The following is a 21,348-nucleotide window of genomic DNA, read 5'->3' on the forward strand; positions in this document are numbered from 1 at the left end:
ATTGATGCATAAATAAAGTTTTAGTGAGTCTGGGTTTTAAAAAGTATGCCTCTCCCTAACTGGTTTGGCTCAGTGGATAGAGCATCAGCCAGCAGACTGAAGGGTCCCAGGTTTGATACTGGTCAAGGGCACATGCCCGGGTTGTGGGCTCCATCCCCAGTAGGGGGTGTGCAGGAGGCAGCCAATCAATGATTCTCATTATTGATGTCTCTATCTCTCTCTCCCTCTCCCCTCCTCTCTGAAATAAATAAAAGTATATTTAAAAAAAAATAGTTTGTCTGCTACATATATTAAACCAAGTTGAAGATATAAATATTTATCAAGCTATTTCTGACATTGATGGTTTTTCTTTCCCCTTAGGTGAGGCAGGCAACCAATCAGATTGTGATGAATTGTGCTGATATTGACATTATTACAGCTTCATATGTACCAGAGGGAGATGAAGGTAAGAGCTGTTTTTCATTTTAATTTGCTGTTCCTATTTGTATGTGTATGTTATGTATAGGGTGGGACAAAAGTAGGTGTTTACAGTTCAGTACATGAAAGACAGAGTTTATTCTGGTATTCTTTATTAATTACTAGAGGCCAGGTGCATGGATTTGTGCACATTGAAAGGAAATTAATTAGAAAGTGGCCAAAAAAGTCAATGGGGGAAAAAAGGAGACATATGTACTACTATTTGTAATACTTTAAACCAGGGGTCCTCAAACTACAGCCCGTGGGCCATATGCGGCCCGCCGAGGACATTTATCCGGCCCGCCGGGTGCCGCTGCCTGTCCTACTTAGCAGCCGACTCGTCCTGGGCCCGCAGTGCGCATAGGAATTTGTTCATAGTTTTTTTTTTAAACTATAGTCTGGCCCTCCAATGGTCTGAGGGACAGTGAACTGGCCCTCTGTTTAAAAAGTTTGAGGACCCCTGCTTTAAACAATAAAATAAAATTAAAAAAAAAATAAAGAAGGTGGCCGGTGGGGCAGGACTGGGTGAGATGGGCTGGATACGCCCTGGAGCTAACCTCCTGCAGTCCCTCCCTGGCCAGCTGCACCTGGGGTGGCACCGGGGCTCAAATGGCATCTGTGGAGTGAGTGGGGTTCCTCCACCAGGTGGGGTCCCTCTGCCTGGCCTGCAGGTATCAGCCGAAACTGGCAGTCCGACATCTCCTGAGGGGTCCAGGAGTGCGAGAGGGCACTCAGCAAAGTTGCTGTTGCTCGGCAGCTCCTGTGTTGAGTGTTTGCCCCCTGGTGGTCAGTGCACATCATACCTACTGTCCAGTTGGTTGGTCGGCCAATTGCTTAGCCTTTTATATATATAGATTGTTTATTTTTCATACTAACAACTATAAGCCTACTTTTGCTGCACCCTGTATTTGTGTGTGCTTTTGTGTGCATGTGTAAATATACATTATGTTAAGATATCAGTTTTACTTCAGAAATAAGGAAAATTCTTAAGATATTCATGGGAAATATTTGAATAGTATAATCTGACAGTACTACGAGATAATGGAAATGTCACAATTTTAATTCTACTTCAGACATTAACTTATTTTGTGACTCTAGACAAATCACTTTTAAGTATAAAATGAATATAATACCATGCTTTAAAAAACTGAAGAGTTATTTTAAAAATTAAGCAATTTGAACACGAAAGGTTCATCAACTGGGCTTAGTTCATATGTGGTTCTCCTAAAATTTTTTTTCCTCTTGAACTATAAATTAAAATTGAGGTAAGTCTTACTCTTAACAGAGAGAAAAATTTTTGCTTTATGATATCAAATATGAAGGTTAGAAGCTAAATGATGGAGTTACAGGGGAAGAATAGATTAAAAAGAAAAATGGCATAGAATGTGTAGGAACTTAATGAACATCTTTAAAATGAGAACTATTTTAGATCTTGTAATTACAATAAGGATTAAATTTAGTAATCAGTTTGGCATGAACTTTTTTCTCATAAGCTGCATATTTTAAAGTTATCCAGTTTGGCATAAACTCAAAGGTATGTTAATATTGGAGCTGAATTGCTTTTAATTTTTTACTTCACCTTGACATTCCTTGTCAAAATGATTGATTGGGTTAGTTTCTACTACTCTAAGACTTCCTCTTAGAAAGTCTTTTCATTTGGTATAAAATAAGTTAGAAATTTGACCTTTTTACATTTTGCATTGCTGGTTTTCCTCTCCTTTACATTATACTGAAAAGAAGCATAAAAGTAACATTTTAAGACTTGGCTATATATATATATATATATATATATATATATATATATATATATATTTAAATAATTTAGAAACACACCAAGTTAATAATTTTCCTTTATATTTATTTATTTTTTAATATATATTTTTATAGATTTCAGAGAGGAAGGGAGAGGGACAGAGAGATAGAAACATCAATGATGAGAGAGAATCATTGATCGGCTGCCTCCTGCACGCCCCACACTGGGGGATCGAGCCCGCAACCCGGGCATGTGCCTTGACTGGGAATCAAACCGTGACCTCCTGGTTCATAGGTCGATGCTCAACCACTGAGCCACACCAACTGGGCTTGGCAATATTTATTTCATGAATTTTTCTTAAATTATTTTATCCATAGAAAGACAAAAGTAGGTAGCAATTGAGTATATTATTGCCAAGAAGTACTTACATTCAATTGATTGTAAATTAGATCAAACTGCTGCGATTTTAAGTTAGAGGAACAGATTCTTCAAATGGACTTCGAACGCATGCCCACTTTAAAAAGTTGTTTGGTGAATGGAAGAGAGATTATTTAATTTCTTTAACTGAAGAAAAAAGGAAGCACATTAGCCAAGAATATCAAGGCGAGCTTTCTTTGTTGTAGGAAGAGAACATTTAAATTCAATGTAGGTGTCCAGTATATATAGGTAGAGATAGTAAAAGAAATATGCACTATTCAATTGGCATGGTTTCAGCTCAGGTTTTTTGTGTTTTTTTTTTTAGGTTTTTTGTGTTTTTTTAAAATATATTTTTATTGATTTCAGAGAGGAAGGGGGAGGGACAGAAAGATAGAAACATCAATGATGAGAGAGAATCATTGATCAGTTGCCTCCTGCACGCCCCCCACTGGGGATCGAACCCGCAACCTGGGTATGTGCCCTTGACCAAAATCAAACTTGGGACCCTTCAGTCCGCAGGCCAATGCTCTATCCACTGAGCCAAACCAGCTAGGCCTCAGTTTGTTTTTTATCTTCCTCTACTAAACTGTCAAGTAAGAATTCTGAGAACATATTTTGAAAATGTATAACTGCATGGTGCCAACTCATAATGATCTGAACCTCAAGGAAGTAGTGTTAATGTTCTCACTAAGAGGGTCAGGAGAGAAATGAAAACTTAAAGGAAGTGAAGAGGATTTGGAGAGAATTCAGATAAAATATTATTTTTTTTTAGATACATAAAATATTTTCTTTAGAACTAGCTAAGGTACATTTCTCAACCCATTTCTCCTACAGCAACAGAAAATCCTGGAGTCGTGTGTAAACCCATTTTATTTTGAAGTATAAGAGAATGAAAAGTTGTACAAATTTGGCACTTTAGGGTTTCAGTCAGAAACAAAGATAGATTTTGCCTTTCAGATACGTATATATATAGCTTATATAGCTTAATTTTACCCTTGGACATAGTAGCATTTTTAAATTTTTTTTAATCCTCACCCAAGGATATTTTTCCCCATTGATTTTCAGAGAGTGGAAGGGAGGCTGGGAGGGGAGAGTGGAGAGAAAGAAAAACATCAATGTGAGAGAGACAAATAGATTGGTTGCCTCCCACACGTGCCACAATGGGGGCGGGGGGTGTTGAACCTGCAACCCAGGTGCATGCCCTTGACTGGGAATCGGACACAAGACCCTTTGGTGTGCAGGCCAACACTCTAACCACTGGCCATACCGGCCAGGGCAGCATTTTTTATTTTTGTCTTGTGAGAGAGTATAACGTTGTTTCTTTATGAACTAGTAGTTATGAATTTGACTTCCAGCTCCTCCCAGGGCTGTATGCTGATGGCAGGGGAACAAATGAGTCAGTAGGAGAGATACCATTTATTAACCCAGCTAATCTCATGTAGTACCTGTTAATACTGGTGGGTGCCTTCGGCAAGACCAATGTACATATTTGTAGCCACCAAATCTTGGTGCTTTAAGGTAAAATTAGAAAATTATTTGAAGGCATATGATTTTTGCTTTTTTGTGTAAGTTTAATTATTGAAAAGGCCATCTTAAATGTGCAGTAACTCAGAAATATCTATTGGCATGTGTTTCTTTAAACTAAGGCACTGCCTTTTATAAAACAGAACTAATTTATTTTAAAATCTATCTGAGATCTTACTTTGTAATATTTTAAAAATGAGAAATCAGTAAGAAAAACGGCTGAAAACTGTTTTTTTACTGTTCTGCACTTCAAGGGTTGGTGAAATCACTAGCACTTAAGCCAGTGCAAGGAATGCACCTCCCTACACAGTGCAGGGATTAGTATTGTCATCAGCTTCTGCAAGAGAAATACGAAACTTTTGAGTGCCTGAACTCAGGTCCCGACAGGTAAAGAGTCTTTTAATTCATCATTAATAGATGGCTTGGGCATAGCCACATAGAAAATGATCACTTAAAAGATTTGTATCAATGTTTCCCTCACTATACTCTGCCAAGTATATGTCTGTAAAAAAAAAACTTTTTCATCAGTGACATAATATTTCATACAACATTATAGTATACTAGAGGCCCGGTGCATGAAATTCGTGCACCAGTGGGGTGCCTCCGCCTGGCCTGTGGGATCAGGCTGAAACCGGCTCTCCAACATCCCCTGAGGGGTCCCAGATTGTGAGAGGGCACAGGTCAGGCCGAGGGGCCCCACCAGTGCACAATCGGGGCTGGGGAGGGATGCAGAAGGTTGGCCAGCCAGGGAGGGACCATGGGAGGGCTCCAGGGCATGTCTGGCCTGTCTCGCTCAGTCCTGATCGGCCGGACCCAAGCAGCAAGCAAACCTACCAGTTTGAATGTCTGCCCCCTAGTGGTCAGTGCACATCATAGCGACTGGTCGACTGTCTGCCTGCCCCCTGCTGGTCAGTGCACATCATAGTGAGCGGTTGAGCAGCTTTAGCATATCATTAGCATATTACGCTTTGATTGGTTGAACAGCTGACTGGATGACCAAACACTTAGCATATTAGGCTTTTATTATATAGGATAGTTTCAGATCCACCAGCATTGCTGATTTATCCATATAAGACATGTAAACTTTAGCATGTTTATTCTTGAAGTATGATTGTAGTTTTTAGTGTGTGCATATGTACATGTGTGTGTTTAATAAAAGGATAAAATAGCTTAGAAGAAATATTGCCAAACATTAATTATTTAAAGCAAAACTATTAACTTGAAAAAAAGGAAAGGTTCCTGACACTTGATCATCAGCTTTTGTCTAGCTATTAGTAATATATATTCTGTCATATAATTATGTGTACATTAATAATAACATTAATGAACCACCATCTTTTTTGCAATAGAGTTGCTGTATCATTCTGAAGACATATATACAACTAGTTAAGCACTAACCCTCAAATTAGGAAGATTGAAAGAGAAGGGAAAATTGCTAGTACAAATGTATTGAAATATGATACAGAATTTTATACAGAAATTTTATGTAAAGGGAATCCAAGTATAACTCTTCTTAAAAAATATTTTTTTATTGATTTCAGAGAGGAAGGGAGAGGGAGAAAGAGATAGAAACATCAATGATGAGAGAGAATCATTGATAGGCTGCCTCCTGCATGTCCCTCACTGGGGATCAAGCCTGCAACCTGGGAATGTTCCCTGCTGGAATTGAACCCAGGACCCTTCAGTCCACAGGCCAACGCTCTATACACTGAGCCAAACTGGCTAGGGCTCCAAGTATAACAATGATATATGGTAGGGGCCTCAAACCAGAGTTACCCTTGGGGTTGAGCAAATAACAAAAATGAATGAATTGGGCTGGATGTAGGAAAGTAAGAATGTTGGGACAGAAGCTGAACTGGAGAGTATATATCTCATATAAATATACTAGAGGCCTGGTGCACGAAATTCGTGCACGAGGGGGGGGTGTCCCTCAGCCCAGCCTGCACCTTCTCCAATCTGGGACATCCCTCTCACAATCCAGGACTGCTGGCTCCCAACTGCTTGCCTGCCTGCCTGATTGCCTCTAAACGCTTCTTCTGCCAGCCTGATCACCCCCTAACCACTCCCCTGCCAGCCTGATCAACACCTAACTGCTCCCCTGCAGGCCCAGTTGCCCCCAACTGCCCTCCTCTGCAGGCCTGTTCACCCCTAACTGTCCTCCCCTGCAGGCCTGGTCCCCCCCAACTGCCCTCCCCTGCAGGCCTGGTTGCCCCCAACTGCCCTCCCTTGCAGGCCTGGTCCCTCCCAACTGCCCTCCCCTGCTGGCCTGATTGCCCATAACTGCCCTCCCCTGCTGGCCATCTTGTGGTGGCCATCTTGTGTCCACGTGCGGGAAACCATCTTTGACCACATGGGGGTGGCCATCTTGTGTGTTGGAGTGATGGTCAATTTGCATATTACCTCTTTATTATATAGGATTCAACTTTAAAAAAATATATTTTTATTGATTTCAGAGAGGAAAGGAGAGGGAGAGAAAGAAACAGCAATTAATGAGAGAGAATCATTGATTGGCTGCCTCCTGCACACCCCACAATGGGGATCGAGCCTGCAAACTGGGCATATGCCTTGACTGGGAATCGAACCATGACCTCCTGGTTCATAGGTTGATGCTCAACCACTGGGCCGCTGCAGGTGGGCTCTCTTTCACTTTTGAAGGATAATTTTGAAGGGTACAGAATTCTAGATTAGTGTTTTTTTTCTTTCTCAACACTTTAAATATTTCACTCCACTTTCTTCTTGCTAGCATAATTTCTAAAAGAGAAGTCTAATGTAATTCTTATCTTGTTTCTCTATAGGTAAGGTGCTTTTTTCCTCTAGCTTCTTTCAAGATTTTTTTTCTTTATCATTGATTTCCTAATGTTTGGATATGATAAGTCTAGGTGTAGTTTTGTTTGTTTTCTTATATTTATCCTGTTTTGTCTTTTCTGAGCTTCCTGTAGTTGTAGTTTGTTGCCTGACGTTAATTTGAGGAAATTCTTAGTCATTGCTTCAAAAATTGTTTCTGTTCCTTTATCTTTTTCTTCTTCTGATATTCCCATTGTGGGTATGCTTTATCTTTTGTAGTTTTCCCACTATTCTTGGTTATTTTTTCCCCCGGTCTTTTTTCCCTCTTTATTTTTCAGTTTTGGAAGTTTCTATAATCATGTCCACAAGCTCAGATTCTTTCCTCAGCTGTGTCCAGTCTAATAATGAGCTCATCAAAGGCATTCTTCATTTGTTACAGTATTTTTTATCTCTTCCATTTAAAAAAAATATGGTGTGTTGTGTTTTTTTATTGATTTCAGAGGGAGGAAGAGAGAGGGAGTGAGAGATAAAAACATCAATTGGCTGCCTCCCTCATGCCCCCTCCTGGGGATCAAGCCCACAACCCAGACGTGTGCCCTGACTGGGAATCCGACCGGTGACCTTCTGGGCATGGGATGATGCTCACCCAACTGAGCCACAGCGGCTGCACTCTGCCATTCTTTCTTATTCTTCCTTAGAATTTCCATCTCTTTGCTTATATTATTTATCAGTTCTTGAATTATATCTACTTTTTTCATTAAAGCCCTTAGCTTATTGATCATAGTTTAAAAGTTTTTAAAGAATTCCAACATTCCTGCCATATCTGAATCTGGTTTTTATGTTTGTTCAATCTCTTCAAATTTTATTTTCTGACTTTTAGTATGGTGCTTTTTTGTACTGGATAAAAGGAACTGTGATGAATAGGCCTTTAATAATGCAATGGTAAGGTGAGGGGGGAGGGGAAATGTTCTGTAGTCCTATGATTGGGTCTTAGTCTTTCGTTGGGCCTTTGCCCCTGGTCTGTGAGCTTCACCAGTGCTTCTCAGGTTTTCTTTCTCCCTTAGGTGGGACAGGATGACTGGAGGGGCTGGAGTTGGGTATTTCCCTTACCTCAAGTAGGTTAGGCTCCAATAAAACCCCAATAGGTTAAGCTCTGGTAAAATAGTTTCTCCTGAGGGCAGGTTTTACTGTGAAAAACAGAATGCAGTGTATTTCAAAGTGGTTCCTTTTCCTCTCTCCCAGCAAGAAACATGAGGGGACTTTTCTCTGATATTCACTGTTGGAACCTGGTAGAACTCCTGGAGGTAAAATTCAGAAAAGTATGTGAGTCCCCCTTTGACTGGGTCCTTCCGGAATTTTTAACTCTCAGGCTTGTCCACACTGAGCCTCCAGAAGTTTGTCGATTACAGTTCAGGTTTTCCTACCTTAGCACTGGTTGCTAGAGGTGATTGTTTTTTGCTTATGGATTTCTGTTCTGGTAAATGGTGATTCTCTGTATCTGACTGTCTCCAATATTTTTGGCAGCAGTTTACCTCTGTGTTCTCACTTCTCTGATGGAACTAAGGAGAGTTGTTGATTTTTTATTTAGTTCAGGTTTTTACTTGTTGTTAGGATGCAGTGGCAACTTTTAAGCTTCTTACGTGTAAGACCAGAAATTTTCCTGATGATTTTATTTTTGTTTCCAATCTAATAGGTTACATTTTAATATATAAGAACAATTTGTGCCTTTTTGTGGGCATATGTTTTCATTTCTCTTGGGTAAATACCTGAGAATACAATGTCTACATCATATGGTAAATGGAGAATTTTTGGAGAAACTGCCAATTTTCCAAAGTGGTTGTACTATTTTATATTCCCATTAACTGTATGATATGTCCAGTTTCTCCATATCCTTGCTAGCACTTGTTATATTTCATCTTTTTAATTTTTTTAAAAAATATGTTTTATTGATATTTTTGCAGAGAGGAAGGGAGAGGGATATAGAGTCAGAAACATCGATGAGAGAGAAACATGGATCAGCTGCCTTCTGCACACCCCCTACTGGGGATGTGCTCGCAACCAAGGTACATGCCCTTGACCATAATCGAACCTGGGACCCTTCAGTCTGCAGGTTGATGCTCTATCCACTGAGCCAAACCGGTTAGGGCATCTTTTTAATTTTTAAAAAATATATTTTTTTACTGGTTTCAGAGAGGAGGGAGGAGAGAAAGATAGAAACATCAATGATGAGAGAGAACCACCTACTGGCTGCCTTCTGCATACCCCCCACTGGGAATCTAGCCCACAACCCAGGCATGTGCCCTTGATGGGAATTGAACCTGGGACCCTTCAGTCCCCAGGCCAATGCTCTTATCCACTGAGCCAAACCGGCTAGGGATCCATCTTTTTCATTTTAACTATTCAAGTGATTGTGGTGGTATATTGTGGTTTTTTTTTTTTTAATTGATTTCAGAGAGGAAGGGAAAGGGAGAGAGAGATTAGAAACATCATTGATGAGAGAGAATCATTGATCGGCTGTCTCCTGCACCTCCCCTACTGGGGATCTAGCCTGTATCCCCGGCATGTGCCCTGACCTGAAATCGAACTGTGACCTCCTGGTTCATAGGTTGACGCTCAACCACTGAGCCACACCATCCGGGCTTGTTGTGGTTTTAATTTACATTTCCCTAAATGCTGATGATGTTAGGCATTTTTTCATGTCCTTATTTGCCATCCATATGTCTATCTTGGTGAAATAGCTATTCAGACCTTTTGCCATTTGGGGATGTGAGTTGTTTATCTTCTTATTGAATTTTAAGAATTCTTTATATAGTCCAGATATAAGGTTTTCTTGGACATGTTTGCAAATTCTCTCTCCCAGTCTGTGGCTTGCCTTTTCATTTTCATTGCAGTGCTTTTTAAAGAGCATAAGTTTTTAATTTCAATGAATTCTAATTTACTTAATTTTCTTTTATAGTTCATGTTTTTGTGTGACCTAATTTAAGATGTTATTGCAAAATTTAAGGACATTAAGATTATGTTCTGTGTTTTTTTCTGGAATTAATAATTTTAACTTTTACATGTAGGCCTTTGATCCATTTTGAGTTAAAATTTCTATATGATATAAAAGGTCTAACTTCATTTTTTTGCATGTGTATATTCAGTTTTCCCAACACTGTTTTTCCCCCATTGAATGGTCTTAGCACCCTCATTGAGAATCATTTGACCATATATGGAAGAGTTCATTTTGGGGCTCTCTGTTCTACTCCATTGCTCTATATCTGTCTTTATGCTAGTACTATACTCTCTCTCTCTCTCTCTCTCTCTCTCTCTTTTATTACTATAGCTGTGCAATCAGGAAATGTGAGACTTCAACTTCGTTCTTTTTTCAAGATTGTTTTGGCTCTTTGGGGTCCTTTGAGTTTCCATAGAATTTTTGGATGGGTTTTTAAATTTCTACAAAAAACACTGTTGGGCTTCTGAGAGGGACTGCATTGAATCTATAGATCACTTTGGATATAATGGACATCTTAACAATATTAAGTCTTCTAAATCCATGAATGGAAGATGTTTTTCCATTTATTTGTATCTTTTTTTTTTTTAAATCCTCATCGAGGATATGTTTTTATTGATTTTTAGAGGGGGGTTGAAGAGTGAGAGAGAGAGAGAGAGAAAGTGGGGGGGAGGGAGAGAGAGCGAGAGAAAGAGAAAAACATTGATCTGTTGCCTTCTGTACTTGCCCTGACTGGGAATCAAACCTACAACCTTTTGGTGTATGATGCAATGCTCCAACCAATGGAACCACCAGTCCAGCACAATTTGTATCTTCTTTAATTTCTCTCAGCAGTGTTTTGTAATTTTCAGTGTGTAGGTATTTCACTTCCTTGATTAAATTTGTTCTTAAGTATTATATATTTTTTATGCTATTGGAATGGTTTTGTTAAATTCCTTTGAGATTGTTCATCATTAGTGTATAGAAATGCAGCTGATTTTTTTTAAATGATGATTTTGTATTCTATAACTTTGCTGAATTTGTTTATTCTTATAGTTATTTGGTTTTTTTGTTGTTTTGTTTTTATTTTGTGGAACTTTTAGGGTTTCCTACATATAAGATTATTCTGTCTGTGAACAGAGATAATTATTTTTTCCTTTCTAGTTTGGATGTCTTTTATTTCCTTTTTTTGCTTAGTCTGGCTAGAACCTCTAGTACTATATTGAATAGAAGTGACAAAAACAGGCATTCTTGTCTTGTTCTGGATCATAGGGGAAAAGCTTTCAGTGTTTTCACTAAGTGAGATCATCTTGATCCAGTTAAGTTTGTTTTTTTCCTGTCAATTTGCTCTTATTGCTGGTTTGTAGCCCTGTCAGGAATCTTTACGAAGGTTTCCCCTTACTTTTTAGGCCCTGAAATCTAATTTTTAGTTCCATACCATTATAAAACTGCTTAAATCTAGTAGTCAGCAGATGTCTTGAGGGGAAATTGAATGAAGAATGTTAAACTTTATCTGTTATTCCACTTTTCTGAGATCTTGGCCTTGAATCCTGGCTGCTTTGGTAGTCCTTAATTCCAGTTTTTCTCTCCTCAGCCCAGTGAGACTGCTGCAAACTTTATGGCTCTTCTTTCTTTATTGGCCTCTGTGTTCTACTTAGAAGTCAATAAATACCTTCAACAAATGAACAAAGAGCCTGCGAATATAGAGCGAATTTTTGTGTGATTCCCAAACACTTAAAACATTTTGACCCAGTTTTTATAGTTTTTCTGACACCAGCTAAGCTGTCACAGCCAAAGCGAAAGTCTAGATGCATCATTTTAAAATGTGAAACATATTTCATGATGAGAACTATAGCAAGTGATATTTCTTTTAGCTACTTGTAGGTTCAAAGGTTATTGGCCTTAATCCATATACAAATTATCATTCACAAATATTAAGATGATCTGAGGATTGTTATTAAAGTTTAAAATACTTTTGTAAGCATTGCACAGGAATAACTTTTAAAATGTGAACAATTATAGTTTATCATCATTAAATGTTTTTTAATATATTCTTTTGCTTATATTTTAAAATTATAAAAAATACATACTTGTAATAAAATCAAATAATATCTATATATATAAAACCCTAATATGCAAATAGACCGAATGGCGGAACAATCGAACAACTGAACAACCGGTTGCTATGATGTGCGCTGACCACTAGGGAGTGCGCACAGAACATGGTGGGCGTCAGCTGTGGTGGGATGGTGGAGCAGGTGAGTGGGGGCCAGTCGCTGTCATCAAGGCAAGTCTCTGGTGGTTACTGAAAATGCTTTGCTCCCACGCACCAGGGCCGCTGGGCACTCACACCCACTGCTGATGCCGGAGCCACCACTTGCACCTGCTACTGGTGCCTGGTGCCAGCCCTGATCGCTCGGCGCTGTCAGTGGGTGTGAGTGGCAGCTGCTGTCCCTGATTGCCCCTCAGGGCTTCTCCACTTCCCCCAGCTCCTGAGGGGTGATGGGGGCTGGCAGCCGCCTCTTGAACCCACTGCTGGCGATAGCCCCACTTGTACCTGCAGCGGGTGCCAGAGCTACCACTCACACCTGCTGCTGGCCCTGATCACCCCTGAGGGCTTCTCTACCTCCCCCTGCTCCTGAGGGGCAATCGGAGCAGCAGCAGCAGGAGTGGGGCTGCTGGCAGACAGGGGACCAGGGGCCACGGCCAGAGGGGCTGGGTGGGGGCATGGAGGATGGGCCAAGACCCGCCCCTGTGCCCACCACAGCCTTGTGGCCCACAGTTCCTTTCAAGGTACACAAATTTGTGCACTGGGCCTCTAGTAGAATATAGGATGTAAAAGTCCTCTTTCTTTTCTTCATTATATCACCTACTCCTCCACTTCTAGAAGTAACCATGTTAATAATTTGATATGAATTCTTTTATACATGCAGTTTTTTTCTTTAATTACAGAAGTGAGATTATAATACATATAATATTTTCAACTTGCTTTTTTTAACTTAATCTAGTGTACATCTTTTAAGGAAGTATATGTAGATATGTCTTACAAAAGCCTAGTAATCCTTTGTATAGATGTATCATTTTATAAAGCCATTTCTTAATATTACACATCTTGGTTATCCCTCACTTTTTTGGCAATTATAAACAGTACATAGGACATCTTTTGTGCACCAGTGAGAGTGGTATACCTATAAATTGTGTCAAAACTACCCCCCCAATGAAATTTGGCAAAATTCATATATTTTCCATTATGAAATTGTTCAGGTTTCTGCCTATGTTTTAATTTAGTTGCTATCTTTTTATCATTGAATTGTAGAAGTGTTTATGTACCTCTGGATACAAGTTCTTTGTCGTGTAGATGACAAAAAAAATACACGCACATGATTTGCCTATTCATTTTCTTAACTGTATTTTAATCATAAGTTTTAAATATTAATTAAATCAGAGCTATCAAATTTTTTCTTTTATGGTTAGTGCTTTTTTTTGTCCTCTCTAACAAATAATTGTCAACTTCAAATAGACTGAGCCTTTCATGCTGAATATTTTGGGACTCTATTAGAGGCTTTGATCTCTCATTACTCTGATGTGTGAAGAAGAATCCTATCTAATAAAAGAGTAATATGCAAATTGACCGCACCTCCGCTACACCCACAAGCCAATCAGGAGTGAATATGTGAATAAACCCAACCAAGATGGCTACGGCCACAGAGAGCAGGAGGGAGGCTTGGGGTTCTCCGGCAATGGAGGAAGCCAAGCTTTCCGCCTGCCCTTGCCGGCCTAGGCCTCCACTCAAGGCTACAAAGTTTCAATGATAGAAGATACATAAATCCAAACAGAAATGGCGGCAGCCACGGAGCTGGAAAGAGCAGGAGGCTAGGGTTGCCTGCGGCGATGGAGGAAGCCAAGCTTCTGCAGCCCTGGCCGGCCCAGGCCTCTGCTTTAGGCTACAAAGTTTCAATTATAGAAGATACATAAATCCCAACAGAAATGGCTGCCGCCATGGAGCAAGCAGAAGGCTTGGCTCCACTCCAGGCTACAAAGTTTCAATTGTAGAAGATAAATAAACCCCAGATACTAGGGCCTTCGCTTGGGTTGCCAGGAGGCGTGGCCGGCCTGCAAACCACCACAGGCCCCTTGCCCAGGCCGCCCTATGCCCCAAGGGAACCCCCACCCTGATCCGGGACACCCTTCAGGGCAAACCAGCTGGCCCCCACCCGTGCACCAGGCCTCTATCCTATATAATAAAAGAGTAATATGCAGATTGACCATCACTCCAACACACAAGATGGCTGCCCCCATGTGGTCAAAAATCCTGCCCCCATGTGGACACAAGATGGCCACCACAAGATGGCCAGCAAGGGAGGGCAGTTGGGAGGGACCAGGCCTGCAAGGGAGGGCAGTTGGGGGCGATCAGGCCAGCAGGGGAGGGTAGTTGGGAGGGACCAGGCCTGCAAGGGAGGGCAGTTGGGGGCGATCAAGCCTGTAGGGGAGGGCAGTTAGGGGTGACCAAGCCGGCAGAGGAGGGAAGTTGGGGGCGACCAGGCATGCAGGGAAAGGCAGTTGGGAGGGACCCAGGCCTGCAGGGGAGAGCAGTTGGGGGGGACCAGGCCTGCAGGGGAGGGCAGTTAGGGGTGACCAGGCCTGCAGGGGAAGGCAGTTGGGGGGGACCCAGGCCTGCAGGGGAGAGCAGTTGGGGGGGACCAGGCCTGTAGGGGAGGGCAGTTAGGGGTGACCAGGCCTGCAGGGGAGGGCAGTTAGGGGCAAACAGGCTGGCAGGGGAGCAGTTAGGCATCAATCAGGCTGGCAGGGGAGTGGTTAGGGGGTGATCAGGCTGGCGATCAGGCTGGCAGGCAGAAGCGGTTAGGGGCAATCAGGAAGGCAGGCAGGAGAGCAGTTGGGAGCCAGCAGTCCTAGATTGGAGAGGGTGCAGGCTGGGCTGAGGGACACCACCCCCCCCCCCCAATGCACGAATTTCATGCACCGGGCCTCTAGTAGATTATAAGGTGGCAAGAATAGAAACAGGAGGCTATTGTGTAGTGGTCTAGGAGAGAAATAATGGTATATTGGACTGGGGCTATAGTGGTGGAGGCATTAAATAGTCTAGGATTAAAGGTATAGGCTATTAAATCTGCATATTGGATGTATGGTATGAGATACAGACAGACACACATGGAGGGAGGGAGGCAGGATGATTCCATATTTTTGCCTTGAGCTACTGGATGAATGGTGGATATTTACAGAATATCCAAAACTATGTTGACCAACGTTATTTCAAACTCTAATGTATATTTGCAAAGTAGTACGTTTTCCAGTGTAAAGTAATTGGAAGAGTATCCCATAATACATGAGACTTTTAAAAAATTCAAATACATGGCTACTCTCTCTTTTATAAGAGAAAATTTTGGAGGAAATTTTACTCTTTTTTTGTACACATGTAATATAATGTATTTGATGTGTACATTAATGGAATCTAGCAATACAATATTTGATTGTTTCAGTTTTAAAACTGCTATTCTTTTGTTTTTCTGTTTTCATTTCTTACCAGTTTGAAGCTTTTTTGTGCATTTTTTGTACATTCTTAAGCAAGCATGTCAGACTCAAAGGTTAACACTGGTCAAATAAACAAGGTTTAAGTTTATGTGGCCCGCAAGAAAACAAAAGCTTCAATTTTCGTAGAAACATAGGTCTATTTCGATAGAGACATGATGAATACAAAGGGCTGAAATAAATGAGTAATTGTTAACATAAAATAAAAGAACATTTTAATAAAAATTAATATTTTTTGAACATTAGCTTACTAGACACTGAATAACTGCACAAATTAATAAGCGTAACGCAAATAAACCTATTTTTCTTGTTCTCTGAAAGCGAAATATTTCCTGTTGCACACACCAAACAAGTAAGTACAAGACTAATTATGTGGCCATCGGCTGCCAAAATATTTGCTGCTAGTATTAGTGGTGTGCCTGCGAGTAAGGCCTGTAAGGGAAATGAATGAAACACGATTATAGTAATCAGTCATTAGCGAATGTTGTAGTTCGTTATTAATAACTAGAGGCCCGTTGCACGAAGATTCGTGCAATAGGCCTTCCTTCCCTTGGCTGCTGGCACCGGTTTTCCTCCGGCACCCGGGACCCAGGCTTTCACTCCAGCTGCCGCCTTCAGTCTTTGCTCCGGCTGGAGCGCTGCCCCTATAGCTCCCTCCGCCCCCGCCCTCCCCCTCATAGAAGGCGTCCTGCCCCGCCCGGCTGCTCCGCGCCTGCATGCATGCTGCCCAGAGGCCGGGAGCGGCTGGGGGTGGGGCCATCACCATCTTTGTCAGGTTAATTTGCATACTCACTCCTGATTGGCTGGTGGGCGTTGTGAAGTGACAATTTTCATGTTTCTCTTTTATTAGTGTAGATTATGTATAACAAGATATTGTAAAAATTAAGTTACGAGATTTTTATTAAAACGTTTCTTACATATTGTTATATTGACTGGGCCGCAAAAATATTCATTGTGGGCCGCATGTGGCCCGCAGGCCGCGAGTTTGACATGCTTGTTCTTAAGCGTTAAGTTGATTCTTGGCTTTCCTATAGGCTAAGATATAGTTTTTGCCAGCAAAAGTCATTGTTTCTATAGAGAGTTCATCAGTATTGTGTATGTTCAAATTTAGGAGCTAGCATATGATAGTAGAATGAATTTTCATTTTCTTCATCTATAAAATGAGGAGTAAATTTATTAAAGTTCTTTTAAAGTCTGAAATTATAGTTTCTTTTTGGTTTTGTAAAGATTTTGGCTTTATAAAGATATTTGAACTATAATGATATTAGAAACATTGGCAATTCAGTCTTTGGGTGATTCATTAAAAAAAGAATGAATTGTGGGCATCTTGCCTGGCTCATGGAGTGTTATTAAATCTGAATCACTGTTACCTGTATCAGACTTAAACCTGTGGGTGATAAGGCTACCTCTCTCTCTTATTTTTTTAATTAAAAATTTTTTTTTGTTAATCCTCACCCAAGGATACTTTTTGCCATTGATTTTTAGAGAGAGTGGAAGGGAGGGAGGGGCAGAGGACAAAGGAGAGGGAGGGAGGAAGGGAGAGAGAGAGAAAGAGGAAGAGAGAGAGAAAGAGAGAAACATTGATGTGAGAGAGACACATCGATTAGTTGCCTCCTGCATACTCCTTACCAGGGCCAGGGATTAGACATGCAACCCAGGTACGTGCCCTTGACCTTTTCGGTGCATGGGCCAACACTCTAACCATTTAGCCACACCAACCAGGGCAGCTACCTCTCTCTCTTCAAAAAAAAAAAAGGGTGTGTGTGTGTGTGTGTGTGTGTGTGTGTGTGTGTGTGTGTGTTTATTGATTTTTTTAGAAAGAGAGAGGGAGAGGGAGAGATAGAAACATCTATGATAGAGAAACATCAATCAGCTGCCTCCTGCACGCCCCCTACTGGGGATTGCGCCTGCATTCCGAGCATCTAACCTGACAAATTGAAACAGTGACCTCTTGGTGCATGGGACAGTGCTCAGTCTAGTGAGCCACATTGGCTGGGCTCTCTCTCTTTTTTAAAAAATATTTTTAATATGTTTTTATTGATTGTAGAGAAAGAGTGGAGAAGAGAGAGAGAGATAGAAGCATCGATGAGAGAGAAACATCAATTGGTTGGCTCCTGCACGTTCCCCACTGGGGACGGAGCCCACAACCCAGACATGTGCCCTGACTGGTAATCAATCCTGTGACCTCAGTGTTGATGTTCTACCCCTGAGCTACACTGGCTGGGCTAGGCTCTCTCTTTAAATAATAGTTTTATTGAGAAATAGTTCACATCTCATACAATACATTCATTTAACATGTAAGTTCATTGGTTTTTAGTATATTCACAGAGTTGTTTAGCTATCACCAGAATCAATTTTAGAACATTTCATCACCCCTAAAGGGAAGTACCCATGAGCAGTCATTTCCATTTCCCCTCAACCAGTAATCTACCAGCCCTAGGTAACCATTGATCTACTTTTTGTCTCTCTAAATTTGCCTATTCTGGACAGTTCCTATAAATATGTGGTCTTTGTGTCGTGTTTATTTTCACTTAGCGTAATGTTTTCAAGGGGTATCCATATTACAGTATATACTAGCACTTCATATCTTTTTGTTGTCAAATATTTTGTTGTGTGCCACATTTGATCTGTTCATCAATTGTTGGGCATATGGATTGTTTCCATTTTAGCTATTATGAATAATGCTATTAAGAACATTTGTGTATAAGTTTTTGTGTGAACATAGGTACTCATTTCTCTTGAATGTATACCCAGGAGTGGAATTGCTGGGTCAGATTAGTAACTCTATATTTAATTTGAGGAATTGCCAAACTTTTCCAAAGCTGCTGCACCATTTTACATCCCTACCATCAAGCAATGTATGAGGGTTCCCATTTCTCTACATCCTCCCTTACACTTACTATTATATTTTTTGTTATTATTATAGTCATACGAGTGGTTGTGAAGTAGTATCTCTCTGTGGTTTTGACTTGCATTTCCTTGATGGTTAATGATGTTGAGCATCTTTTCATGTGCTTATTAAGGCTACCTCTTTGACTGGCTGACTTTTCATTTGGATGGGGATATACTATGATTGGAAGTTGATCTGCTTAGCTCTTTCCCGAAAGTGTCAATTAAGTTTTCTAAAGTCTCAGTCAAATAAGCAGTCTTTTCTAACTCCTGGCAGAAAGCAAATCAAAACCTTAATTTAACCCACACACCTGTTTTCACCTTCTTTATTTCCGTAAAATGTAACAAAAAAGAATTTTGCTAGAAGTTAGTATAATTTATGTCTTAGTTGGAATTGTTACCTATCTTTGGGTGGGAAACAGAACTTTCATTGATATCTCTAACGCTGGAAGCTTAGCAATTTTCTCAATCTTCAAATGATCATGAGTAAGACTGAAACATAAAAAGCAATATTGCCTCACAAAGGCAAGAATGAAGCAGGTCTGAGAATCTAGTAGAAAACCTCTTCACATTTATAGTAACCCCATTTCCCTTATATCATAAAGTGTTGTGAATTAATGTAGGATGTATAAGGATTATTTTTAAGGAGTATATTTAATAAAGATCACATATCCTTAAGAGGTTAGTTTGAAATGACACTCTTCTTAGTAGGAACTTAATTTATTAAGCTAAGAACTTCGTTTTAGTAGAGATTTTGCTATTGAAAATGTTAATTGCTGCAGTCTGCATTTAACCTTATTAGTTCAGTCCGATTTATTGTAACTTTTTTTTTCCATTCCAGAAATACATGCTACAGGATTTAACTATCAGAATGAAGATGAAAAAGTCACCTTGTCTTTTCCTAGTACTCTCCAACCAGGTAAGAGATGTGGCTTTTGTAAAGTCCGATGAAGAATAGTGGCATCGTACTTCTTCCAAAGAAATCCATTGTATGCCATTTTCCCCACTCATGTTTTGAGCAGATTAAAGTCAGGTATATTGCAACTTTTGGACCACCAGGGGGAAAATAAGAGAGAGAAAGAACCCCAAAATTAATGCTCATTTTACCTTAGAACATAAGGTATTGTTTTTCACCTTTTCAGTTTCAGTTTTTTAAAAATACATTTACCTAGCTCCATCTTTAACTAATAGATTCCAAATCTCTGAGATGAATATCCCATAGATAATTTTGATGTACAACTGGAGACTCGATAGATAAAATGTTAGTGAGGGCATGGAAGGAAAGATTTGTTAATATGTTACTATTAGGTACAAAACCACAAAGAAAATAGAAGACTTGCCCTGACTGGTTTGGCTCAGTGGGTGGAGCGTCAGCCTGCAGACTCAAGAGTCCCAGGTTCGATTCTGGTCGGGGGCATGTACCTTGGTTGCGGGCACATCCCCAGTAGCGGGGTGTGCAGGGGGCAGCTGATCGATGTTTCTCTCTCATCGATGTTTCTAGCTCTCTCTCTCTCTCTCCCTTCCTCTCTGTAAAAAATCAATAAAATATATTTTAAAAAAAAGAAAAAAAAGAAAATAGAAGACTTTCCAAACTTAAAATAGTGGGAAAAATTATATACAAATTTGCTGGTAAAGCACTGAGACTTTGATTAGCCCTTGCCAGTGAAGTTAAGTGGTTAGAGTGTTGGCCCGAGAACCAAAGGGTCACAGGTTCCATTTCCTGTCAAGGGCACCTACGTGGGTTGCAGGTTTGCTCCCTGCTCCCCAGTGATTCTCTCTCATCATTGATGTTTCTATTTCTCCCTCTCCTCTCCTCTCTGAACTCAATAAAAATATATATTTTAAAAAAATGTGAAAAGATACTAATAATCAGCTTCCTAGTCATGAGAAATATCAAAACAACAGTTACTGATATACCAGTTTTTGTCTGTTTTGTAAGCTGAAATTTAAAAAATATTCTTGATAATGTGACTGACATGATATTTTTGGTGGGAGTGTAAATCCATGTAATTTATTTAGAAGCAGTCTGGCAGTATGTTTCAAGAGACTAAACATGTTTATGTCCTTTGACCCAGCAATTCTGGTAATAGAAATATATCCTAAAGAAAAATCATAAATATGGAAAAGGCTTTATGCCAAGGATATCTACGGAGATATTACTTAAGGTAGTAAAAAATTGCCCTGACCGGTTTGGCTCAGTGGATAGAGCGTCGGACTGCGGACTGAGGGGTCCCGGGTTCGATTCCGGTCAAGGGCATGTACCTTGGTTGCGGGCACATCCCCGATGGGGCGTGTGCAGGGGGCAGCTGATCGATGTTTCTCTCTCATCGATGTTTCTAACTCTCTATCCTTCTCCCTTCCTCTCTGTAAAAAACAAATAAAATAAAATTTAAAAAAAAGGTAGTAAAAAATTGGAATTAATGTGTTTGTCCAACATTAAGGAAATAATCAAGCTATGACATATTAGGACGTGTCTGTCTGGTGGAATATATATACTAGTAGCAATTAAAAGTGAGGTTTGTGAATTCTTAACACTGTAAAGTGCTTATTATAATGTGAAATTAAAAAGCAGAATACAAAATTACATATACAGGGTGATGAATCATAACTCTGAAATGGTACAAATAAAATTATATGTCTGGTTGTTGAAGTAATTGATGATTTTTATTCTGATTAATACCTTTCTCTGGTTTTTATAATTTTTAAACTGAGGATACATTGCCTTAATATAAAAGTATTTTTAGAAAAAAATTTAATTGGGCAAGTTATCTTTTATTCAGGGCTCTTGATGACCTTTCATTTTGCCTTTTTCTAACTAGGACTTTTTGTATGAAATTATTATAAATATAAATGTTTTGCTATGATCATTAACAGATACCTAAGAATATAACTTAAAAATTGAAATTCCCCCTCAAAGCTCAGGGATCAGAATAGCAGCTGATTTACCATCTCCAATGGAAACTAGCCCTGGCAGGGTGGCTCCGCTGCTCGAGTGTCATCTCATGCA

At 40.1% G+C, this 21,348-nt stretch overlaps 1 protein-coding gene across 1 annotated transcript in view; it reads left to right on the forward strand.

The window, feature by feature from the left end:
* NPEPPS (aminopeptidase puromycin sensitive) overlaps positions 1-21,348 on the forward strand; it is a 75,861-nt gene that overhangs the window by 13,446 nt on the left and 41,067 nt on the right. The window contains exons 2-3 of the mRNA XM_080678378.1: positions 361-445; positions 19,183-19,260. Coding sequence (XP_080534504.1) covers positions 361-445; positions 19,183-19,260 — 163 coding nt within the window. The remainder of the gene's footprint in view (positions 1-360; positions 446-19,182; positions 19,261-21,348) is intronic.

Source organism: Plecotus auritus (assembly GCF_963455305.1).
Source record: "Plecotus auritus genome assembly, chromosome: 7".
NCBI lineage: Eukaryota > Metazoa > Chordata > Mammalia > Chiroptera > Vespertilionidae > Plecotus > Plecotus auritus.